This window comes from Poecilia reticulata, chromosome 4 (assembly GCF_904066995.2).
Source record: "Poecilia reticulata chromosome 4, P_reticulata-male-v2, whole genome shotgun sequence".
In the NCBI taxonomy this organism is placed as follows: domain Eukaryota; kingdom Metazoa; phylum Chordata; class Actinopteri; order Cyprinodontiformes; family Poeciliidae; genus Poecilia; species Poecilia reticulata.
In genome coordinates, this window is record NC_088833.1 from 15,414,756 (window position 1) to 15,436,547 (window position 21,792).

The 21,792-nt window shown below is 36.6% G+C and overlaps 1 protein-coding gene across 43 annotated transcripts in view; it reads left to right on the forward strand.

The window, feature by feature from the left end:
- Window positions 1–21,792, forward strand: part of adgrl2a (adhesion G protein-coupled receptor L2a) — a 124,341-nt gene that overhangs the window by 50,376 nt on the left and 52,173 nt on the right. For 36 of the 43 annotated variants that reach the window (XR_014087291.1, XM_081606328.1, XM_081606335.1 and 33 more), the window contains exons 4-6: window positions 5,541–5,650; window positions 17,725–17,739; window positions 18,848–19,648. Coding sequence is in view for 42 of the 43 variants with exons in the window: in XM_081606328.1 (XP_081462454.1) it covers window positions 5,541–5,650; window positions 17,725–17,739; window positions 18,848–19,648 (926 nt within the window). In the remaining variant the exon portion in view is untranslated. The remainder of the gene's footprint in view (window positions 1–5,540; window positions 5,651–17,724; window positions 17,740–18,847; window positions 19,649–21,792) is intronic. The other 7 variants (XM_081606339.1, XM_081606342.1, XM_081606303.1 and 4 more) reach the window with 1 other exon arrangement.

Consider the following 21,792-nt stretch of genomic DNA (forward strand, 5'->3'; position numbering starts at 1 on the left):
TTCTAGTCTTATGCGATGAGTGGTCAGTAATCATTTACATTAATACCAGAGGTCCATGCCTTACAATAGAGACGTCACTGAAAAACATGATTTTAGTATTATATAAAAAATAACACATTTATGTATTAATTTTCAAATGACTTCATCTTTTTAAGAAGTCAACATAGCCAGCTAAGTAGTCAGCAGTCTTTTGTGTTTATTACTGTAAGAAAGTAGATTAGAACCACAGCCTTAAATCTTTCCAAACTGCTGCTAACATCTCCAAATAAATTATGTTTCATTACGGACAGTGGCTGTTCTGTTACTTCCTGAAGTTTTGCTCTCTCTCGCTCTTCCGCAGCTCAATTAATCCTCGTATGTAAAACCTTACCTAAACTACGCTTTCATGTAAAATAGCTTCTTATATCTCTGTGCTTCCTCTGACTTAATGTTTACAGCTTAATGTTTACTTTCTAATTGGAACTGGAAATTAATTTAGTGTCTTGTCAGTAGGTTAACTAACATTAGCAAAACAAGCTGGTAGGTGCATTATTTACTTCCAAGCCGTGTACCAAGAATTACTTGGACCTTGCACACCACTATGAGCGTAATGTAATGATGTGAAAACTGAATAAAGTGGAAATAAAGAGTTCATTACTGCAGCTTTCAGTGTTACTTGAAACTCATTCATTTCTCACTTCTGATTATAAATAACATGCAACATTATACTCACTAATTAGTTCTGGAATATTACATCATCCCTTGAATAAAAAAAAAGCAAAACATTCCACGCTTTGGAGCTTTCTTAATAAAAAATGTACTCATATTTAGTGAATTTAACAAGAGAAAAAAATGCACCTTTTGCTTTGAGCAAAATGACCTAAAAGTATGGTAACTGTGACATTAATGTCATGAGTTCAGATGAGTCTGCTTGTAATAGCTCTGCACCTTTAGAAGTTGTAAAGCTATCCAAACCCAAGAATGAGCAACCCTTTGATCATTCCATTGTTTTGAGTTGTAAGGTCTGATGTCCCCTGCAGGTCACAATCATTGCTATTCCTGTATGGCGTTTCTTTATTCGTGGGTGGTCCAGCTTTACATTCTGCTTAGAAAAAGGTCACTTTTCAACCAGCACAATGTCTAATAATATTTCCATTGACTTCAGTAGTATGGCGATATACCTCTTCTGCTTAAAAATCAATAGGAGAGTTGGATGGATGTGAGTTAGACAGCTTTGGTCCTGATCCTTCAAGAGCCTGGAATTCCCCCCATTGAGCTATGTGGGCTACTTCAAGAAAAGTAACATTAACACAAGCACATGACAGCAATTACACGTTTGAAGGATTCTTGGAAGCATATTGAGTTAGATCTCATGTCGAAAGCAGGATGCTAATGGTTAATTTCTAATCACTCACTTCCTGAATGAGTATTGGACCACCTCCTAGGACTGGTCTAAATATACTGATACAGGAGATGATTATAGTTATACCATGTGTGTGTTGAATGTGTGTGTGTGCTTTTTGTTCTTCTCATATCACATTGTTTCTCTTGCTGCCATTCTGTGGCCCTGGAAATGATTTAATTTTTCAATGGCCTGCCTACGATCAACAGGCATGCCTCTTGAGAGAGATGTCTGCCTTGATAATTGTGCCATGAACCTCATCAGCATTTCAGATGAAATGGGGCTAGACGGGTCACTTTGAGTTTAAGAGACGCTAATTTGATTGAAATTCAAACTGGGAGCACCAGGAAGTAGATTGTTCCTCTTTGGGTAATGTGCTCCCCTCACTCATCTTGCTTCTCTCCAGTTACGCAGCAATTGTTTTCGCTGCAGCAACTCCTTTTTTCTTTATTGTATTGTAAATTAAAAATGGCCACTTTAGGCTAGCAGAGTTTGGAAAAGGGAGAACATTGAAAATTTCACCCAACGCTAGGCACAGACAGCTAGACAAAGGAAACACTGTTTTGATTACTCCTGATTGCATTGCGATTTGTCATTGTCTTTAGTCGAAACATACCTCTAATTCAGATTGATCTAGGAAAAATTTATGTGTTACATTGTAGTCTGTCTACTAAAAGAGCCATTGCTTGTTTTGTGTGGATTTGCATGATATGGATTTTTAAAACCTTTGACACAGACAAATACACCAAATCAGAAGTAAGGAAGTTGAAACGTTAACACAGACACATTCTAGTTTTTCTCCTATATATCTAAAAAATCACAGTTGTGTTAAGTCAAGATATCCGTTTGGACTAGGCAGGCAAAAGACAGATGAGATTTACATCATGTTGATACTTCAAACTAGTGATGCACAGATTTTAAAATTTTGGCCAATACCAATATGCAATATTAATATTGATGTAATGGCTGATAATGTCTGTAAAGAAAAATAAATCAGTTTCAACCTGAGCAGAAAGCAGCCTTGAAGCAGTTTTGTGTATGAAACCATTGTTACTCATATTGCCAGGCTTAGAGCAGAGGCCCCTTGGTGAAACCAGAAACTGTTTTAGCTGAACCTTTGTGGCTAACCCATTAGTCTTGCTTGATGGTACAGTCCTTGTCTGGTCTGTTTTATCTCATAGGTTTGACAGAACCAAGTACAATACACTAAACATGCTTTAATGTAGTGTATATCATGGTTTGGAACAAAACACATTTTCTAATGGATCAGTTTAAATATGAAATACAATAGTTTGTGACTAAAACAGGATTGGAACAGAACAGTATCACAGGTTTGTCATTTGAGGCAATTTATTTTACAACTTGCACATTATCATCATGTCCAATTATTCCTCTGACATGGTTTACGGTGACAGGGAAAAGGTTAAATTGTATGTGGATACTTGGTGTCAGGAGTGCCATCCGTTCTACTTTGTTGGCACCCATTTCCCACTATCAGCTGGGAGTGCTCATTTTTAAGAGAGATTTGCATCAAATCCAAGCTGCGTTCCTGACGACACTCTAATTGTACCGATGTCTGCCTCTCCCAAAAGGTCAGAGATGTGATGGGATTACATTTGGAATGCTTCTGCGTGATTAACGGCCTGGAGGTCGAAAAAGAGGCAAGGGGAGAAGGCCCAAGCTCAAGCCATTCTTGCCATTCTTTTCATTGCTTTGAAGAATAAGTCATATTAAAAAAAAAAAAAAACTGTTTACATTGAATAGGCATTCTCAGTATTTCATCTGATTATCACTTTATATCACATATTATGAAGCTGAACTCTAAATAGCTTTTCTTAAAAATATGTTTCCTATTAAGAAACGGAGTGTAGAATAAGAATGCATCACTCTAGAGAAAAGTGAAACAAGAAAAAAACTCCTTTGACTTAATATTCATTATGAAGATGATTAATTACTGTATAGCCTCAGACTATCAAAAGATAGTCAGAGATATCATATTTTAAATGTATTTAATTAGTGTGCACTGTGAGACCTGTGCCCTGCACAGCCAAATGCTGAAGTTTTTATTGGTGGAATTTCAATTACATGCTTTCTTCCAAAATGAGTGGTAGGACTATGCATAGAAGAAGTCATTAGGGCTTTTCCAATTGGTCTCAGGAGATCCCTGAGGTTTCACAGATGAGACGGTAATCAGACTCACACAATCCCATAGATCAGGGTGCCCCTATTCCACTGCTCTAAAATTAGGGCAATATATCAAGCAGATCTATCAACACATATGACAACATTGTTTCTAAAGAAATATGAGCTTTTTGGAGCCTGTTTCTTGTGTCGTTCAGTACGTTTGCCGGAGTAATGATGGTAGGTCTGTGTCTCATTAGTGTCACTAATTTTATTTTTCTATATTATTCTGTTTTATATGCCTGACATAAACTACGCATTCATTTCCTGGTCTCAGTGGAATCTGCTGGATAAAGCACTATGATTTATATTGCTTCTGCATGATATGCTTATGCATGAGCAAAGCAGACAGAATCATCAAAGTGACCATTTAATATGAGGAAAGTGGTTCAGATCCATAAAATATTTGTCACAAAAACACATACACACACACACACACACACACACGCACGCACACACACACACACACACACACAAAAATAAAATAACAATAATAATAAAAAAAAACACACTGCAGTCTATTATGATCTCAGCATGAGGTGCACGTTTTAATTTCTAAACAGGAATTCATTTACATGAGAACAACAAAATGCATATAGTTTTATCTGTTACTACACAAGCAGGTCATTAATAAAGCAAAAATCCCCATGAGATTCTTTGTGAACACAGATGCATTCACAGATTTGAATATAAATGGGGGTCTGTACAAGCATATAGAACAGTTTTTTAAAAAAAACATCGTCCATTGTGAAGAAATGTAAAGAAGAAAAATACTTTGTTCTAACATGTAGTCAAATGAAATGTGTAAGATCATTTAAATAGCTTACATGCGCTGGGAGATTCACAATGTTATTTTATAGTATTATATTATCAAATTTGAACTTGTGGCATTGATGGGTTATTGGGCTAAAATTATAACAAAACCCAAAGAGAAAAAAATAATCAAGATTACGTCTTTTCAAATAAAAAAAATAAATAAATAAAGAGAGAAATACTTTTCCTGTCCCACCGTTAATCAGCTATTGATCTGGCCCCTCAGATTTTCAATGCAATTTTATGTCCCATGATAACAAAGACAACTTTCTCTGTGTATTGATGTCATCATGCTTTCATTGAAACAAAAGAGGTGGTTCACCCGCAACTCTCTGGTTTGCCTCGGAGCACAGTGGGCCAATTTTTAGTTTCTGCTCTCCAAACGTTTTGTGTAATAACTGAAATTATTGCCGGTGAAATGGAAAAACAGTGTGCTTATATTAAATCAGCTCTTTTTCTCTCATGAAGAAGCAATATGAGCCCTAATTTAATATTGTGTAACTCGTAACAGTTATTGACAGATTGTCTCTTGTTTTTGTTCACCATGGGAGCATATGCAGCGCATTATCAAATATATTGAATATGCCTGGCTTGTTTGGTAGATGACTTCATAAATATGCTTGATTAGATTTATCTCTTTTACTTTGAGCAGGAGCAATCAGAGAACAATTAAGTGAATTCCACCAATACCAATGTGAAAATGAGTTCTTAGATTGCTTGAAGTCTCCTTGCAGTTGTCCAGTTTGCAGAATTATATTATCTATGTGTATTCAATATTACGCAATTCTGAGGAACAACTTTGACATATATTTAACATTTTTAAGATGAGACACAAAGCTTCACACATATATATATATATATATATATATAATATATATTTAGCCTAAAATGTTAGTTGATAGAAACATGTCTATCCAAGTAAGATTAGCTGATTGCAACAAGATATTGACTGTACATCAGCTACGGCATGCTCTGCGATATCAAGAGTGGCAAGAACCTGCTGTACATCCTAGTATGACGTCTTAAGGTTTCTGCAGACTTCTTTTAGCATCTTACAGGCTGACAGCTCTTTCAATTCATTTTCTTTTTTTCATATATTGTGCTAATTCACAACACATTGTCTCAATGCACTTCTTTGTTTCCTCTTCCTTTTTTATGTTTCCAGATGCAACAATCGGACCCAGTGCATTGTGATCACAGGTTCAGATGTCTTCCCTGACCCATGTCCAGGGACCTACAAGTATCTGGAGGTCCAGTACGAGTGTGTGCCCTACAGTAAGTATGACCCTTCTGTCACGATTTGAAAACCCCCTCCTTTCGGCTTCTCTTCCTTTCTGCCCTCTGCCTTCTCTTTGTGTTGTTCCATACACGTCCCATTTCTGCTCTGCCTCTCTTTGTCTACAGTACCTTTCAGCACCCCTCTTCCTCTGTTTCTTCTTCAATCTGTGTCATGCAGTGAACTTTCCATGAAATATGACCTGTAAAACCCTTTGGTCCTCCTCTGCACTCCCCCTCATTATTGATGTGCTCACAGTGTTTCCACGAGCCCAGTTATGAGGTAGCAGACTAGAGGGAGGGCAGAGGAAGTCATGCTGCCTCTCTGTGATAGCAAGCGGGAGCTTCCCTTCTTGTGTAGAGCAGTCTATCAGGCGAAAGCACAGCTCGACTTGACTTGATGGCTTAATATACAGTCACACAACAGGTGCTGAAATATGTTAACAGATGTTTCATTATGTAACAGCACAGAAAGCTCCTCTCATAAGTCAACAAGGCAACAATTCATCTAAAGAGATAGTGTTAGCATTTTGTCTGCTGCTCTGATGCTAAAATATTCATTGCCATTCAGCTCCCAAACAATCTTTAGCTCACGCTTTGTATTAAAAGTCCCCTTTGTCCTTTAGGCTGCCATCTTCATTTGCAATTTGTGCAGAAATTCCCCTATTTAACCTTTGCAAACTGATTAATGACAAAGATTTAGATGAATCGCCATCAGGTAGAACTGACATAATTAGAGTCGAGAGAGATGGGAAGATAGCCTTTTGGAGTTTTTATAGTATTTTCTACCTTTATGTCTTTACATGTGTTTCAGTTTTAATGCAAATTAACGAACATTGATTATAAATAATGCATGTTTTTTTGGACTGTGCTTTCTCTTCATTACATCAGTCCTACATTGATTATTATCTATTTCTTCCCAACTTGTTCGACCTAATACTGGATGAGATTGCACTCATGAACATAAGTAGATGCTAAAACTCATTACAACTTAAAGGTTAACCTCTCTGTGGTTCTGAGGACATATAATTAAAGGTGGAATACACAATAATGGCCATTTAAGTTAAAACTATTGAACAGAGACGGATCTAGTAGCACAAACATTCAACATGGAGGTGCTTGTGTTTTTCCTTTTCGTTTTTTTTTCCTCTTGCCTTTATCATTAGGTGAAGTATTGATCTCATCTCTTGCTGTTTTAGCTCCGACCTTAATAAAAGGATTAGCCTCAAGGTGCACTCATGTACACCCACTGTTATGATTGTGTGTTTTGTTTTGATTTTCTTTTGTCTTACTCTGAGGAAATAGTCAAGATTGCTGTAGTGTGTTGATTAAACTTTCATTCTAGGTCATTTAATTCTTTCAGGTTCTTTTTAATCCACCTTATTCCTATAACTCATGACGCTTTGCTTGGCATCAGTACCAGCGTGTAATAAAAAAACAAAAACATGTGGGAACATCAACTTTTTAAATATCAAATAGTATACTATATCCATACCAGTCCCCTCATCTATCAAATACTTGGAGGATGGCTAGAAGAAATTGTTTGATTACATGTTTTAACATATTTACCTGCTTTGTGTATACTATTACTAATAAACAAAAAGCTAACAATTGAAAAACCTGATACACGTCACTGCTTGCACAATAATAAAGCTGATAATTTTTTTTTTAAGGATGCTGGGCAAAACTGTGTGATTCTCTAAGTAGAAGTAAAGCCCAACTAGTACCTTAATGCCACATGCCACCAGACGTGGTTTCTTGTGTCATCGTCAGAATGTTACAGTGCTGTTTGTTCCTTTCTTGCAAGAGCTGACCAATATTGTAACCAAACAGCTGCTGATGTAATTTAATTCTACATTGATCTGATAGTTTCCATGTGCTTAAATCTGCTGAGAGCACATTAATTCCATATTTCACAACTTTATAATGATCATTTTAGGCTGAGAATGGGGATGGGAACCGCTGGTTATACTGATGAGTTAACACATATTACGAAACCATAAAATAGCATTACATGTTGTTTCTTATACGTAAAAATCTTTTCAGTTCTTCAATCTACAGTACTGTTAATCCTTTTAAGGAACTGATGTTTCTTGTCTTGTGGGTTGCAACCAACCACAACATGATATGACAATTTCCTTTTGTGGACTTTTCATTTAAATGAGCAGATATCAGGAAATTTGAATGGTTGCTTTAAATGTAGATTCTTCAGAACCATTCTTCTCGATTCCTTGTTTATTGGTAGCTGGTAAAAACCAGACACCCATTTACAGAAACGACTACATTTCACTTTTGTTGCACGTTCAACACCATATTATTGGTGCACAAGTTAAGTTTTGTGTAGTTAAAGGCAAACAACAACAAGTACTGTATCTTAACAGGGACAACAGCAAGTGTGTAAAAATGGAAACCAATAAAAAAAGATAATTAGTGAAACTGCAACCAGTTTCCTCAACCTTACAGCTCAAAACATATGGTTATCTTCCAAAACCAGAGCGCTTTACTGCAACCTCCTCTGTTTTTCTAGAAGTTGCATCCAGAATCAATCCTACAATAACACTGTCAGGATGTCCCAGGTCAATTTGCCTCTTCACCATTTCCTGCCCCAATATTGTACATACATGTTGTTTTTTTGTCCCTTCCCAACTCCATTTTGTAACTGTGAGCTAACAATTATGTTCACTTAAAACCACAATGCATTGTGTTATTTACTTGTACTTTTTTCAGGAATTATGTCAATTTAAACATAATAAAATGCTTAAATCTCATGTTATTTAATGTAATCGATAATAATAATCTGTAAGGATCTATTCAGTCTAATTGACCCATTTAGAATGGAAAAGATGCTCACTCCTGTTTTACTTATTGGAATCATTTAACTATATGCCCTCACAGCAGACATAAAAAGACCATCAACATTTCTTACTTTGAAATACTTGGTTGTTAAAGTGTGTAAGAAACTATTGATGAATGGTCAGTACGAAATGTCCAACAGTAGATGACCCCATTTCACATCTTTAAAGACACCAAATGGCCTAAACCTTATATGTATGAGCAAGGGGTACATGACCTGTACCCCTTTCAGGAATAAGGTGGATTAGTAAAACGCATACAGGTCCTCACGTCATACTCAGAAATTCCAATCATGCACGTCTGTAGCCGTATCTTTTTGCTTCTCAAGGTCCATGTCCAACCAGAATAGGATCAAGAGCACAGAATGTTTCCTATCACAACTGCCCTGGTAAGTTTTTAGTGTTCTCCCAGTCTAGTGCAGACAAACCCGAGTCCAGTCCAGCCTCTCCCATCCAAGCCCCACTGTAAACCATGATAGCGTTTGATTTGTTTGGTAGACTTCCTTGTTTTGTTGCTTTCCATTTACCAATCCTCTGTCTCTTTCCGTGAAACATAATTAATATTCGACACATAGGTTTGTAGTCAGACTAATGCATAGAGAAGCAATCACAGGGAAAGATTAACTTTTTCTCACCATAGCAAACACTTACAGCAGCTTTCAGACAGGATGGCAAAGCCCCTGCTACAGTTTTCTAGTTTTCAGATGATAAAGATCAAATGCCAAATACCAAGATTTGTGATTAAAAACATTTCAGTGGTCCAAGGGCTTAGGCTCCCCTGGATTTGCCAGGACACAAGATGTTTTGCAAGAGAGGGTATTAAATCCTCATTAAGCTGATCTACATGGGGAGCAAAGACAGTGTCCTCATTTTGACCAGTAACTACTACACATCAAAATCTGCTTCCCCACCAACATAGCACATTTTATTTGAGCATCCTATTATTTAAGCCTTTATATAATCACACAAGTAAATTAAATTTGTATTTTTACTCATTTGCAAGTGGACTTTACAAGTTGACTACATTTCCACTATTTTTGTCCTTTTAGTGTAAGAATTTGGTCCTTGCCACAAATGGCAATTAGGAATGTTTTTTTCATTCTCCCAACAGAGGATGTACATTTTTGCTTTCACTTGGCACAGTGTCACCTGCTCAATTGGGTTCAGTAATTGCTTGAAGAAGGCAACACAAAAGATGTGATGTTTTTTATGATTAATCATCTCTGCAATGTGTTTTTGCCTCTTCTACAGGTGCATGTCATAATTAAGAAAATTGTTAACAAAATATATATTTATTATAGTGTTACACACAGAGGGACGGTTTTCAAGTGTGACTAAGTGTTGATGAAAAACAAAATTCTATCTTTCACACAGTTTGAATTTTACATAAGACCAAGAATGAAGGATTTTTAAAGCTGAATTGCCATCCAACTGAAAAGTATATCCATGTGCTGTACAATACGCTCTCAATATTCGGTTTGGGCTTCTTTACATGAATTACCACATCAGTGTGGGTAGGATTGGTGGTAATCAGCTTATGGGTTTGCTGAGGTATTAAGGAGGTCCAGAATGTCTTTAAGAGCAACCACCAGCTTGTCTGAATTGTTGCATCTGATGTCACTCATTTTCTACTTGACAATACTCTGTGAATGCCTTATTGCATTTAAGTTGAGCCAGTTTGCCAGTTAGTCAAGCCCATTGATGCAGTGGTCATTAAACCAGACATTGGTGCCTTTGGCAGTGATGATGGGTAAAATGTGCTGCTGAAAAAGATTTAGACATCTCCATACAGTTGTCAGCAGAGGAAAGCATGTGCTCTTTTTGTTGAAAGTTCCCTAAAATTTTACCAGTAGATTGACTTTGGACTTATTTAAACTGTGTACCAACACTACAGCATATTTGTCTCCACAAATCATTTTTTATGTTGGAAATGTAGCAGACTCTGAAGCAATTTGGATTATGTCCCTTCAATGGTCATCCTACAGACTTTCTGACCTTGATTTCTCAATAAAGTGCCTCATTTATTGCCTCAGATGTTCTGACTACAGCTGCAGTCCACACCTTTTGATTCTCTCCTAAATTCATGAATGGATCTTGCTACACAATTGTCTGAAGGACCTCTGCACCTTGTTCTATAACAGTTTTCCTTCCTCTCAACTTACCAATGATAGGCTTCATTTCAGCTCTCTCTAAACAGCCATCTTCTTTTACTGAGACCTTTTGTGGTTTACCCACTTTGGGGAGGGTGTTAGTGATGGCCTGCTGGCCTTTTTGTTGGTCTTATGTAATATTACAAAACTGTTATTTTGCGTTGTAGCAACATGCCATTATCATGAATTAACCAAGCTAAACATTTGAAATAAGTCACTCTGGGTTTGATACAGGAGTTTCACTTTTTGAAGTGAATTACAAAACTAGCTTAACTTTGACATTCTCAGATTTACTGATATGCACCCATGCTCTACCTTGTAGTCTGGTAGAGCTGTGTCAGAAAGCACAACCATCTATCATCATCAATATGTTTGATTATCAATGCTTCTAAAACTATACGTAGCTAAATGTGACAGTGATTGACACAAGCGATTAACAGCATGACTGTTTGTCTCTGTTAAATATTTTTGTTTAGTCTCCCAGTTCTCCTAATTTTATTTTATTTTTTTGTATGATTTAAATTATGTTCTGATTTAATTTAACCACTTGAGTAACTAAAGTTAAATCACAACAAAATGCAACACCAAACAATGTTTGAAAGTGATCATAAGAAGTCAAGACATTTCAGTTTGGAATACTAAAGAAATAGTGTGTAATATCCATTGGGACCATTGTAGTGTCTTTGGGTTAATGTGGTTTGAGATGTGTTTTGTGTTTGTTCTGTTGCTGTATGAAACTGACTGTCTTCCCTTCCCCCTGTGCAATCTGCAGGAACTTCTTGGGTATCTGACTTACTCTCCTCGCTCTCCGATTTCTGATCACACTGATTGTTCTTTCTATTTTTACATTTTATTAACCTCATCAGATCTTCCTCCATGTGTTGTTATTTTCTTTCCAGATTTTCCTCGGCCATGTTTGTCTGTCCAGCTATGTGTCTTTAATTTCACTCCTATTTTTTAACTGTGGATGCTTCAGATAACTGTTGTTACGTTGCTTGCTCGCCTGTCCATATTTGATCCCTTAGTTGGGCACAACACACTTGAATTTCTTCTGCAGAATGGAGTGCATTTATTAATGGACCCTTATGCATCTCAAGGTTCCATTCTCTTTTGTGACTGAAGCCTAGGTCAGACACGAGCATTTCTGACAGATAAGTTTTGAAAAAAAGATGTCCCTAATCTAAGGAGAAATTATATTGATTGCGGAAAACTGATTTATGTGCATGTTGATCCCTTTTAAGCAAATAAACAAAACAAAAACCAACAGTTGATAGACAAGCATAAAAAAGGAGAAAAAAACTGACAGATACTTCTCTGAAGTCATTATTTAGATTTCAATTATTGCAATTTACATTGTTGGCAACAAACCAACCAAATATCAAAACAAAAGCTGTTATTGTAAGCGGTGAGTTTTGCCGATGGTGTGTTTGATTAAATGCTTTAGCTGCCTTATAATTTCAAACAGAGCAGAAACTATTAACTTGCTTTACTACCTCTCACTGTTTTTGGTCAATCAATGTAAATATAATGTATTCTTGTTTTTTTTTTTTGTTTTTTTTTTTTTTAATGTTTGTTGATGTTCAGTTGTGTGTAGTAAAATTATTTTGCATTTGTTAGGGTCCAGTATTAAGAGTGGCCCAATATATCAAATACAATAGCAGTTCCACTCTATGCAATATGCATATGAAGAAGAACTCGAGGTTCCCCATGCCTGTAATATAGCTGTTGCTACTATTCATTACAGCATATAAAGTTTCGGAAGGTAAAGAGGTAGTTAAAGCCACTAAAAAACTACAACTGAGTAGCTGTACGGACAGAAGAACAGATGTTGGCCAAAAGCAACTTTTTCAATAAAACCTTGTAGACAAAAGTGATTTTTACTTTTTTGGCCATAGGTAGATAAATTACTAATTATCTGGGTTTATCGTATCTCATAACCCACAGCAGAAACACATCAACACTGAAATTATTTGTTCATTTATTCCAAGTCATTTTGTTGTCACCAATGACATTGCTTATTATACGGTTTTCTACTTTAAGAAGAGTTTATTTTTTTTACAATAACTGAAACTGTAATCCTTTAAATTTATCATAATTTATTCCAGCAAAAAAGGGATAATGTATGATGCGTACACTGTAGTTTTTTCCCGCTTCCACAGTTTTATATCAAAATGTAGCTCTTTCGTCTCATTCCAAGTCTAAACGTTATTTTAGACCGAACCTTCTTTAGCTATCCGTTGTCTAACCTAGGCTTCAGTTTATTCTGGGAAATATTCACACATATCTTTTGAATAACCTTCCTCATGTTACAGAGTAAATGTTGAGTCTTTATTTCATTTATTTCGTCTTTCCTTACGTTTCTGTGTGTTATATGTTGTTGTGTCAGTGGATCAGACTTGTTGCTTAGCCTTCCACAGATACACAGAATCTGAAGAAGTAGGACCAACATTTTTCCATTCCCTGATGGGTTGTTTTTATCTGTTCCCTTTTTAGTTTGAAAGAGGATTATCTTTCTGGGATATTGAGCTGCCTTCAGAGTTGGGAAAATATGCTCAGTTTATTATAATTATATAGTTTAAAACTATATTTTGCAACAACATCACCCACGTTAGATGAAAATGTTTTAGCACAAGATGATTGTTATTCTCATGACCTGTCATTGAATTGTGGTGACTGACATACAGTTAAAACTATATCGCCACATACAGTATACTACATAAAAAGCAAAAATTTTTTAATAGGAGATTATATTTGACTAAGCTTTTCCTGTTTTAATTTAGTTATAATTACTAATGCTATTTATTTAAAAAATGACAAAATAATTAGATTTATTTCAGAATCCATAGAACTTTATATTTAGATGTACAAATGCAACAAGATTTGCTATGGCAGGATTTTTCTGTTCAATAAAAAAATCAAACAAAAACAAAAAACACACAGGTGTAAATAGCATGGAAATGTTCAGTCATTATATCTTTGAAGGAGGAGATGGACTTTTGTCCCAGAGATGATTTTTTGTTTTCCTTTTAAATGTTTGTATCGACCCCAGAACAAAAAGCAAAAGACCCTGTGAAAATGTTAGACAGAGTCAGAAGCTGGGTAAATGAGTATAATTACCCACACTTAAATGTGTCCTGTACTGACAGAGGCTAAAAGGTCACTAAGTGAAGAAAACCATACAAAACAACATAAAAAGCCAAATTACAATCTTCAAATGCATACAGGGAAAAATACCATAATTTTTAAAAGTATGCTTTGTGGCCTGATGAAAATAAATCTGCTTGGCAATAATAACTATCATTGCATTTAGAGAAAAAAACATTTTGAAACTTGGAAGCCACATAACACCAACTCAACTGAAGAACAAGACTGGTAGCATCAGGTTGTAGCAAACAAACCACAGGAGGGACTGGTGCAAATATTGACTCAAAAACTCAAGACATAAACCAGAAATTTGAAGCTTGGTCTCCCAAATTGACAATTACCCTAATCATACTGCCGAGTTATTTTCAAAGTTCTCTGTGAAGAACAAAGTCAGTGCTTTGGACAGGTCATCATACAGCCCTGATTTGAGTTACATGTGTACAAAGCTAAAACTATGTGCACAAACAAGGCAAGTCAGTACAGGAAGGGATTATAATTTCAGTAAGATTTGGTGAGGAGCCTCTGGAAGGAGACCCAAAATATTTAATCCTAGTTATTAATTATTAAAATCAGTTCTATGCATTTAAACCTCTCAATCTGAAGAAAATAAAAAAAAAATAGAAAAAAAACTCTTGAACAATTTTCCATTATTCTGGTATTTAGTAAAGGGCAATACTTTAGTAATCCTAGCTGACCTAAAACAGAATATGTTTGGTCTGACTTAATCTTCAACATTGCCAAAAACGTTTTTGTTTTTAGTCTTTTTATACAGCGTATACTTTTCATCACTTATAGTTTTTGAGTCTCTTCTATTCACACATTACTACGTTTTTGCCATATATTACCAACACGTGACACATCTGCTAACTAAGGTTTCTGGGTTTTTTCTTCTTTTTCTATTTCCATTCATTTTCCTCACTGAGCATTTTTTAAATCAGTGCAAAAAAAAAAAAAAAAGTCAGATATTATTTATATTGTGAACTTTGTCAAAGGTGGGAGTTCTAGTTTTGCATGCAGTATTTATGTGATTTGTTCAAATAATTTATGTTATTTCTCATCTGTTCTTTATGTAGTTATAGGTGGTTTTTATTATTAAAGACTTTTTTGTCAAGTAATTACAGACGGGTGACAAATGAAAGGAAAACCCAAGTGCCTTGATATAGTCTTAAGTCATAAAGCACCTAATGCACAGCTTAAGTCACTCAAGGCATTGACTGGACAATTTGAATAAACCATATTTCATTAGATAATGTAGTGCTAAGAAGCATTAATCTGATTTAGATAGTTTGTGTATTTTTTTGTCATTAAAGATTCTCTTATCTTTTTATGAATAAAGTAAACACTCTTGATCTTGGTATATATTAATTTAAAACCTTGGATTAAGAAAGAAATCATTTGGGAAAGAAATAGTCAAATTAACCTTGTAATTGTTCTTACATTTTTGTACAGCTCTTTCATCGCATTTTTGTTTTACTCTTATTGTGTTTACAGTCTTAATTCTGATAAAAAGTAACAAAATTAACATTAACAACTAATTATGTATGGTAATTATGTCAAGTAAGAGTCTTTGAAGGGTATTATTTTGGTGTTCTGCACACTGACTAAAAATTGGAAAACCAAATTCCAATTACCAGCCACAAAAACATATTAGAAAAAACACAATCTGTTATCATAAACCATATGACTGAATGTGCTTCCAGTTCTTATTTTTGGCCCGTTTTGACGACAGTTTAGATATTTTGTTTCTAGTACACAATATTGAGGGTTCAGAGATTATAGTGAGTAAATGCCCCCCGCCCCTTTAAGAGGGTTTTAATGTCCCTCTTAAAACTTAAGAGATTACTTTTAGCACCAAAAGTGTTTGTCCCTTTCAGTTTATCAGTGCTAAATATCTATTGAATGTACTATGATTGCATTGAAGAATGGGCAGTATTTCTGTTCCTTTTTTTTTTTTTGGAGGATGATGCGGTCTCCATACTACATAGTCTAATGATACTTCCATTACTTTTATACTTGACAGCCCCCTACGCAGCCTAGCAATATTTATTGATATAATTTGCTAATGATCAGCCTGAGAATTATCTTTACTAAAGGATCTATAAACCTCCACATTCACAGTGAGTCAGAGTCTGTGCATTATGGGGATTTGCAAAAATGTTTCAAAACCCTTGAACTTTAACAGTGCAACAGGGTAGCGCATAACTGAAGCGAAAGGAAAATGAGCAAGACAGGCGTTCGGATTTAGTTCCCCCAAGTCAATACTTTGCAGAGTCCATCCATTTTCATATCTTTTGCCAGCTTCCCTATAACTGCTGAAGAAAAGCTTTCCCCCTCATGATGCAGCCGACACCATTTACCTTGGGGACGTTAAGGGGGATGATGTTCACTCCATGTAGCACTTTGCAAGTTGGATGGATCTTATTTTATGTTTTACCTGACCACAGCACTTTTTGCTGTGTCCCCTTCATGGTTTGATGCAAATTGATAACTGGACTTTTCATGGATTTTTTTCAATCATGTCCTGCTTCTTGGCACTCTTCCACAAGGACCAAATTTGTGAAGAGAGTGACTAATACTTGTCCCGTCGACAGATTCTTCCACCTGAGCTCTGTGAACTTATGCAATTTCTCCAAAATTACCATTGGCTTCTTGTTCTCTGACTAGTTCTCTCCTTACCGAATTGTCAATTTAGGTATAATCCACCTCATTGTATGTTTGAAGCTTGAGATATTGCTTTAAGCCTAACTTTAGCTTCTTCATAATTTTATCCCTGACTTGTCCGCTGTGTTCCTTGGTTTTCATGATGCAGTTTGTTCACTGCTGTTCTCTAACAAACCTCTAAGGCCTTCATAGATCAGCTATATTAACACTAAAATTAAAAGACACACAGGCGGGCTCTGGACTTAAGAAGGCAATTAGTAGTGATGTATTTTATTTATTGGTATCAGACTAAAGAGGGGCATTTTAAATGTAGATCAGGCTTTTAATCTGTGAAAAATCTTGAAATCCATACATCTTTTCCCTTTTAGTTAAAAAATCAAGCTCTGTGTTTTGTGCATCTCACATAAACATGCAAAAACATTAGATGAAAACACAGCAAGGTACTTTAGCAACAACATTTTAAAATAGTTTAGATATTTTCCTTCCCACTTCTCTTTACCAAATTTGAGACTACCTATAAGGCTTGCCATTTGTACACATGTTTTAAAGCATATTTGGTTGTTAACTACTTAATCCATCTGCCTATACCCTATGTCTCTTCCATCAGTTGTTCTGTTTATTTTTTATTTTTTACTTTGATTTGTCACCCGTCTTTGTAAAAGAAAAACAGCTAAATAAAAAAGAACTACTTTTTGTGGTTTGTGGTGGTGGGTGGATTAAAGGAACCAAAGTACGGTTCTACTTCAGTTTGGCCTTCCAACAACTTACCTTGAAAATCCGTTGCATTCATTGGTGCAAACCATGATTATTATGAAGTTTGCTTTTGCCCTCTTTCTTGCTGGAAAAGAGACGGCTTTTGTTGTGTTCAACACCATTTCTGTTGAGAAGTTTTACTGAAATATATTATGTTTTATGTAGAAGCGAAATGGAAGTTGTCATCAAGGACAGCACAAAACTAAATACGTGGAATCTAGTTTTGTTAAAATCCATCCACCACAATAAACCAATCTGACAACTGTTCACAAACGCAACAACTGTGATCGGACCATTTTTGTCTGTGAGAGTCTAACCTCTTTTTTACAACAGGACTTTGACAGCTGTGTGCCATCTTTCTCACAACTTTCCTGCTTCTAATAGGTGTACCCATCTATTTCCATGTCTCATAACATGTTACTGCATATGTAATCATAGCAATGACAGTTAATTCATATTAATCTCTTTTTTCCCCTTGCACCCCTTTCATTCTCTCTTCCAACGCTTAAAATAGAAGTGGAGCAAAAAGGTAAATAACAGACATGATCAAAACCCTAGCTCCTTGTTTTGTGGCATCTGGTTGTAAATTACCTATTTTCTCATGGTGGCCTCTACAAACACATTGCAGATGTTTCCTTTCAGAATTCCCCCCGCCCCTTTCCCCCCTTTCTCCAGCTGTAATGTTAATGGCCAGAGAAGAGCTGTAAGGGAAGTAGTGAGGCTGGCCATAAAAGAAATGGCACACATGCAGCCCAAAAGATGTAAATGGGGGTGTATTGGCTGCAGTCCTTAGGGACATCCTCTTCTCATTCTCCCTGTGTGCTTTTGCTACTCAGCAGAATCTCCTATTGCCTGGCTTCCAAACCCCTTCCCATAGCATGCTATGGTAACAGTATTTCTTGGGCCTCTTTTCAAGCTATTGCATTCTACTGTCCCCTTTTTCTCCAAGCTCCCCCTTCTCACTCTTCCTCCAACATTACTTTCATCTTGACCACTTGCTTCTCTTTTGTCTGTTGATTCTTATGCCTTTTATACCTCAAAGCAACAACCAAAACACCTCAACAAACCCTTAGTTAAAGTATCTTAAAATGTAACGATTGTGATATCTGCACCACTTTGTAAAGACAAACATTTCTGGTGTAATGGAGTGGTGTACTCGAGGACAGTCCAAGTACACTTATACACACACACACACACTTTTGCAGACTCGGCTGACTCCTGTTCTGTCATAACCTCTACCATCTATTGCCAAGTGACTTATTTTGTTTAGTTTTTTTTAGTTTTGTTGTTGTTTACAGGACCAGTTTTTTATTAGGTTATGTTTCTATTCGACCCCCTTCCCTTTTTTATGTTCTAGTCAGCAGTAAATGTTTGAGGCCAACCTTTAATGTTTCAAACTTTATATTACAATTTAATAATTTGCTTGATAACTTTTGTATTTTGTTTTCTTTTTGTGCCCCTGACTAAAATTGTTATAGTGATTGTGCATAATGCCCATAAATATTTGTTCATACTTTGATTAGAAATTATGTAGAAGAAATTGATGCCAGAGAACGTGTTGTGATTATAAATCCTAGTTTCATGTTTCACCTTTTAACCTGTACCTGTTTCTCATTTTACTCTTCTCCCATTGCTAGTTTTTCTTTGTCCTGGGACTCTGAAAGCTGTCGGTGACCCTTCCTTTCGGTTTGAGGTGGAGCAACAAGCTGGGGCCTGGTGCAAAGACCCGCTTCAAGCTGGCGACAAAATCTACTTCATGCCTTGGACTCCATATAGGACAGACACATTAATCGAATATTCCTCCCTGGATGACGTCCAAAACGCCCGGCAGACCATCACCTACAAGCTGCCTCACCGGGTGGACGGGACTGGATTTGTGGTCTACGACGGGGCCGTGTTTTTCAACAAGGAGCGCACGCGCAATATTGTGAAGTTTGACCTGAGGACTCGCATCAAAAGTGGCGAGGCCATTATCAATAACGCCAACTACCACGACACGTCCCCCTACAAGTGGGGAGGCAAAACAGACATTGACCTGGCGGTAGACGAGAATGGGCTTTGGGTGATCTACGCCACTGAGCAGAACAATGGCATGATGGTTATCAGTCAATTGAACCCGTACACGCTTCGGTTTGAGGCTACCTGGGAAACTGCATATGATAAGCGCTCAGCCTCCAATGCCTTCATGGTTTGTGGAGTATTGTACGTTGTGCGCTCCACCTATGAAGACAATGAAAGCGAGGTCAGCAAAAGTCTGATAGATTACGTTTATAACACCAAACAGAATCGTGGGGAATTTGTCGATATCCACTTTCCCAATCAGTACCAGTACATTGCAGCTGTGGATTATAATCCCAGAGATAACCAGCTCTATGTGTGGGATAACTTTTACGTCCTGAGGTACAACCTGGAGTTTGGCCCGCCTGACCCAGCACATGGTAAGAACTAGCCTCACATACACATCTTCTACAGACAGTACATGTAAACATGATTGCAGAAAAGTTTAAATTCCTAACAGGTGCATTTGATGAATCCTTGGTATTCCACATGTACTATCAGGTGCCATAACTGACTGATTTTTAGTTTAGAACCCTATATGTCAAAGATATGTTAAGGAAAGCTCTTAGTAGGAAAGCATCTTGAGGCTGTCTGAAGTGATAAACAACACCTAGAAGCAAGTTACCTTATCATGGAGGATCAGCATCCAGGGGATTTGGAGAGGTTTACCATCCCTGCATTCCCAGAGCACCAGATGCTAAAGCTTGGGGGACCACTGCTAGCATGTCCTTTTTTAAGAGCAAGTGAGACGGGTAGAAGCTGAGTTACAGTATGTCTGCAACTCTGGAAACACACATGCCAGGACATGTGTAAAGTCTGGCCGAGGGCAAGGTGAGATCCTTCCCGGAGTAATGCTGAAATGCCAAATCTCTGTTGGCTATTAAAAAGAGGAAAAAACATCTCACCCTCCGAGACAAGAGTGTAAGGATTTAAGGTCCCGCCTAGGAAAGAGATGTTAGACACGAGGGAGAAGGATCAATCATCCAGGGTTACATCAGCTGCACATGTTTTTAATTTAGTTGTCAAGAGCAGAGAAGTAGCTAGTCCAGACCTGTGATAGCCCTTGCACTGAGAATATAATAACAGCAATTATCCTAATCCCCTTCACACCCAGAATCTTAAGCCCAAGACATACCCAACACATTCAGTGATGAGCCACAGAGGTCAAGCAACTTTTCCACAGATTATCAGGGAGCTCGATATTTATTAATATGTTTGCTCGTCCACTTTGGTAGTGATAGGTTGTGGGCTAAGGCTGCTAAATTGGGTTCAGTCAGTGGAACAGCTTCAGTATAGCCAGTAAGAGGCAGGCTTTACTGTGACAAAGAATAAAGTCCAGTTTTCAAAGAAGAAGTAATAAGTAATATGCCAGAAATCCACTGCCACAGCTAGAATTGTTATTATTCCGCCTTTGAATGTTTGATGTTCCTCCACAGAAAATATGACAGAACTGAATTCACTAGTTGCATTTTACAAGTATTATTAAATAATTTCATGAGGATAATGTGGTAAAAATTTATACCCTTATTTTAGATTATGAATAAGCAACTGTTTTACATACTTATGCTAGAAAATTTATGGTGTGCTTCAAGGTTTCTGGAAGTAAACCTTGAACATTCCTAACCTTTTTACCACATAATAATTAATTTACAGTGCTTTGGGAAAATGTTTCATTTTGTATATATTTTGTCACATTACAGAAACAGACTTAATTGAATCATATTGTATTGCTTATGAGCACAAAGTAATTCTTAACTGTCAAATGAAAAGAAAATTGTTGCTAAAGCTACACTACACATCACTCTGAAAACACTATTTTCATTGTGGCAGCTGTGATGTTTCTCAGTAGGGACATGAAATCTGGTGAAGAATAATGGAAACATTCATTGAGCTAAATAGTAAAGGAAAGCCCAATGAAGTTCACAAAAGACTTCAAACTTAGACAGAGGCTTATGGTAAGACCTGGAAATTGCCATTCATAGACAATCTTCAGCCCATCTAACTGCACTCGAGCTATCTTGCAAATAAAAACATGCAAACAGTAGACAAATGGCCAAGAGATTTGTTGGTATAATTGTAGCAAAAGCCGGTTCTGGAAAACATTGATCTTAACCTGGGGTGTGCAGGATACATACAGTGTACCTGCCAAACTTTTCAAATATTTTTTGTAAAATAAAATTGAAAACATCTATCTTTTTTCCACCCCACTTCATAATCATGCAGTGCTTAAAGTTTGTTGTTGTAGTGTGAAGAAAATTTAAAAATTGATTCATATTGCGTTGCATGTTTTGGAAGAAAATTATTGTTTACTGGCTGTGAAATAATCTGGGAGCAGTTCAGAAAGAGTCTCCGTTTTTAGCCTCGCTGATATGGATTGAGCTACAGCAAGCAGGCTTTATGCTCAATTGATCGGTTCGTCGTTGAACTGACGCAGATCCCCGACAGCAGAATCAGATGTTTTTAATGGGGTCTGGTACAGTCCAGTTATTTGTCTGCAAAGTGGGAAAACTCACTTAAACACACA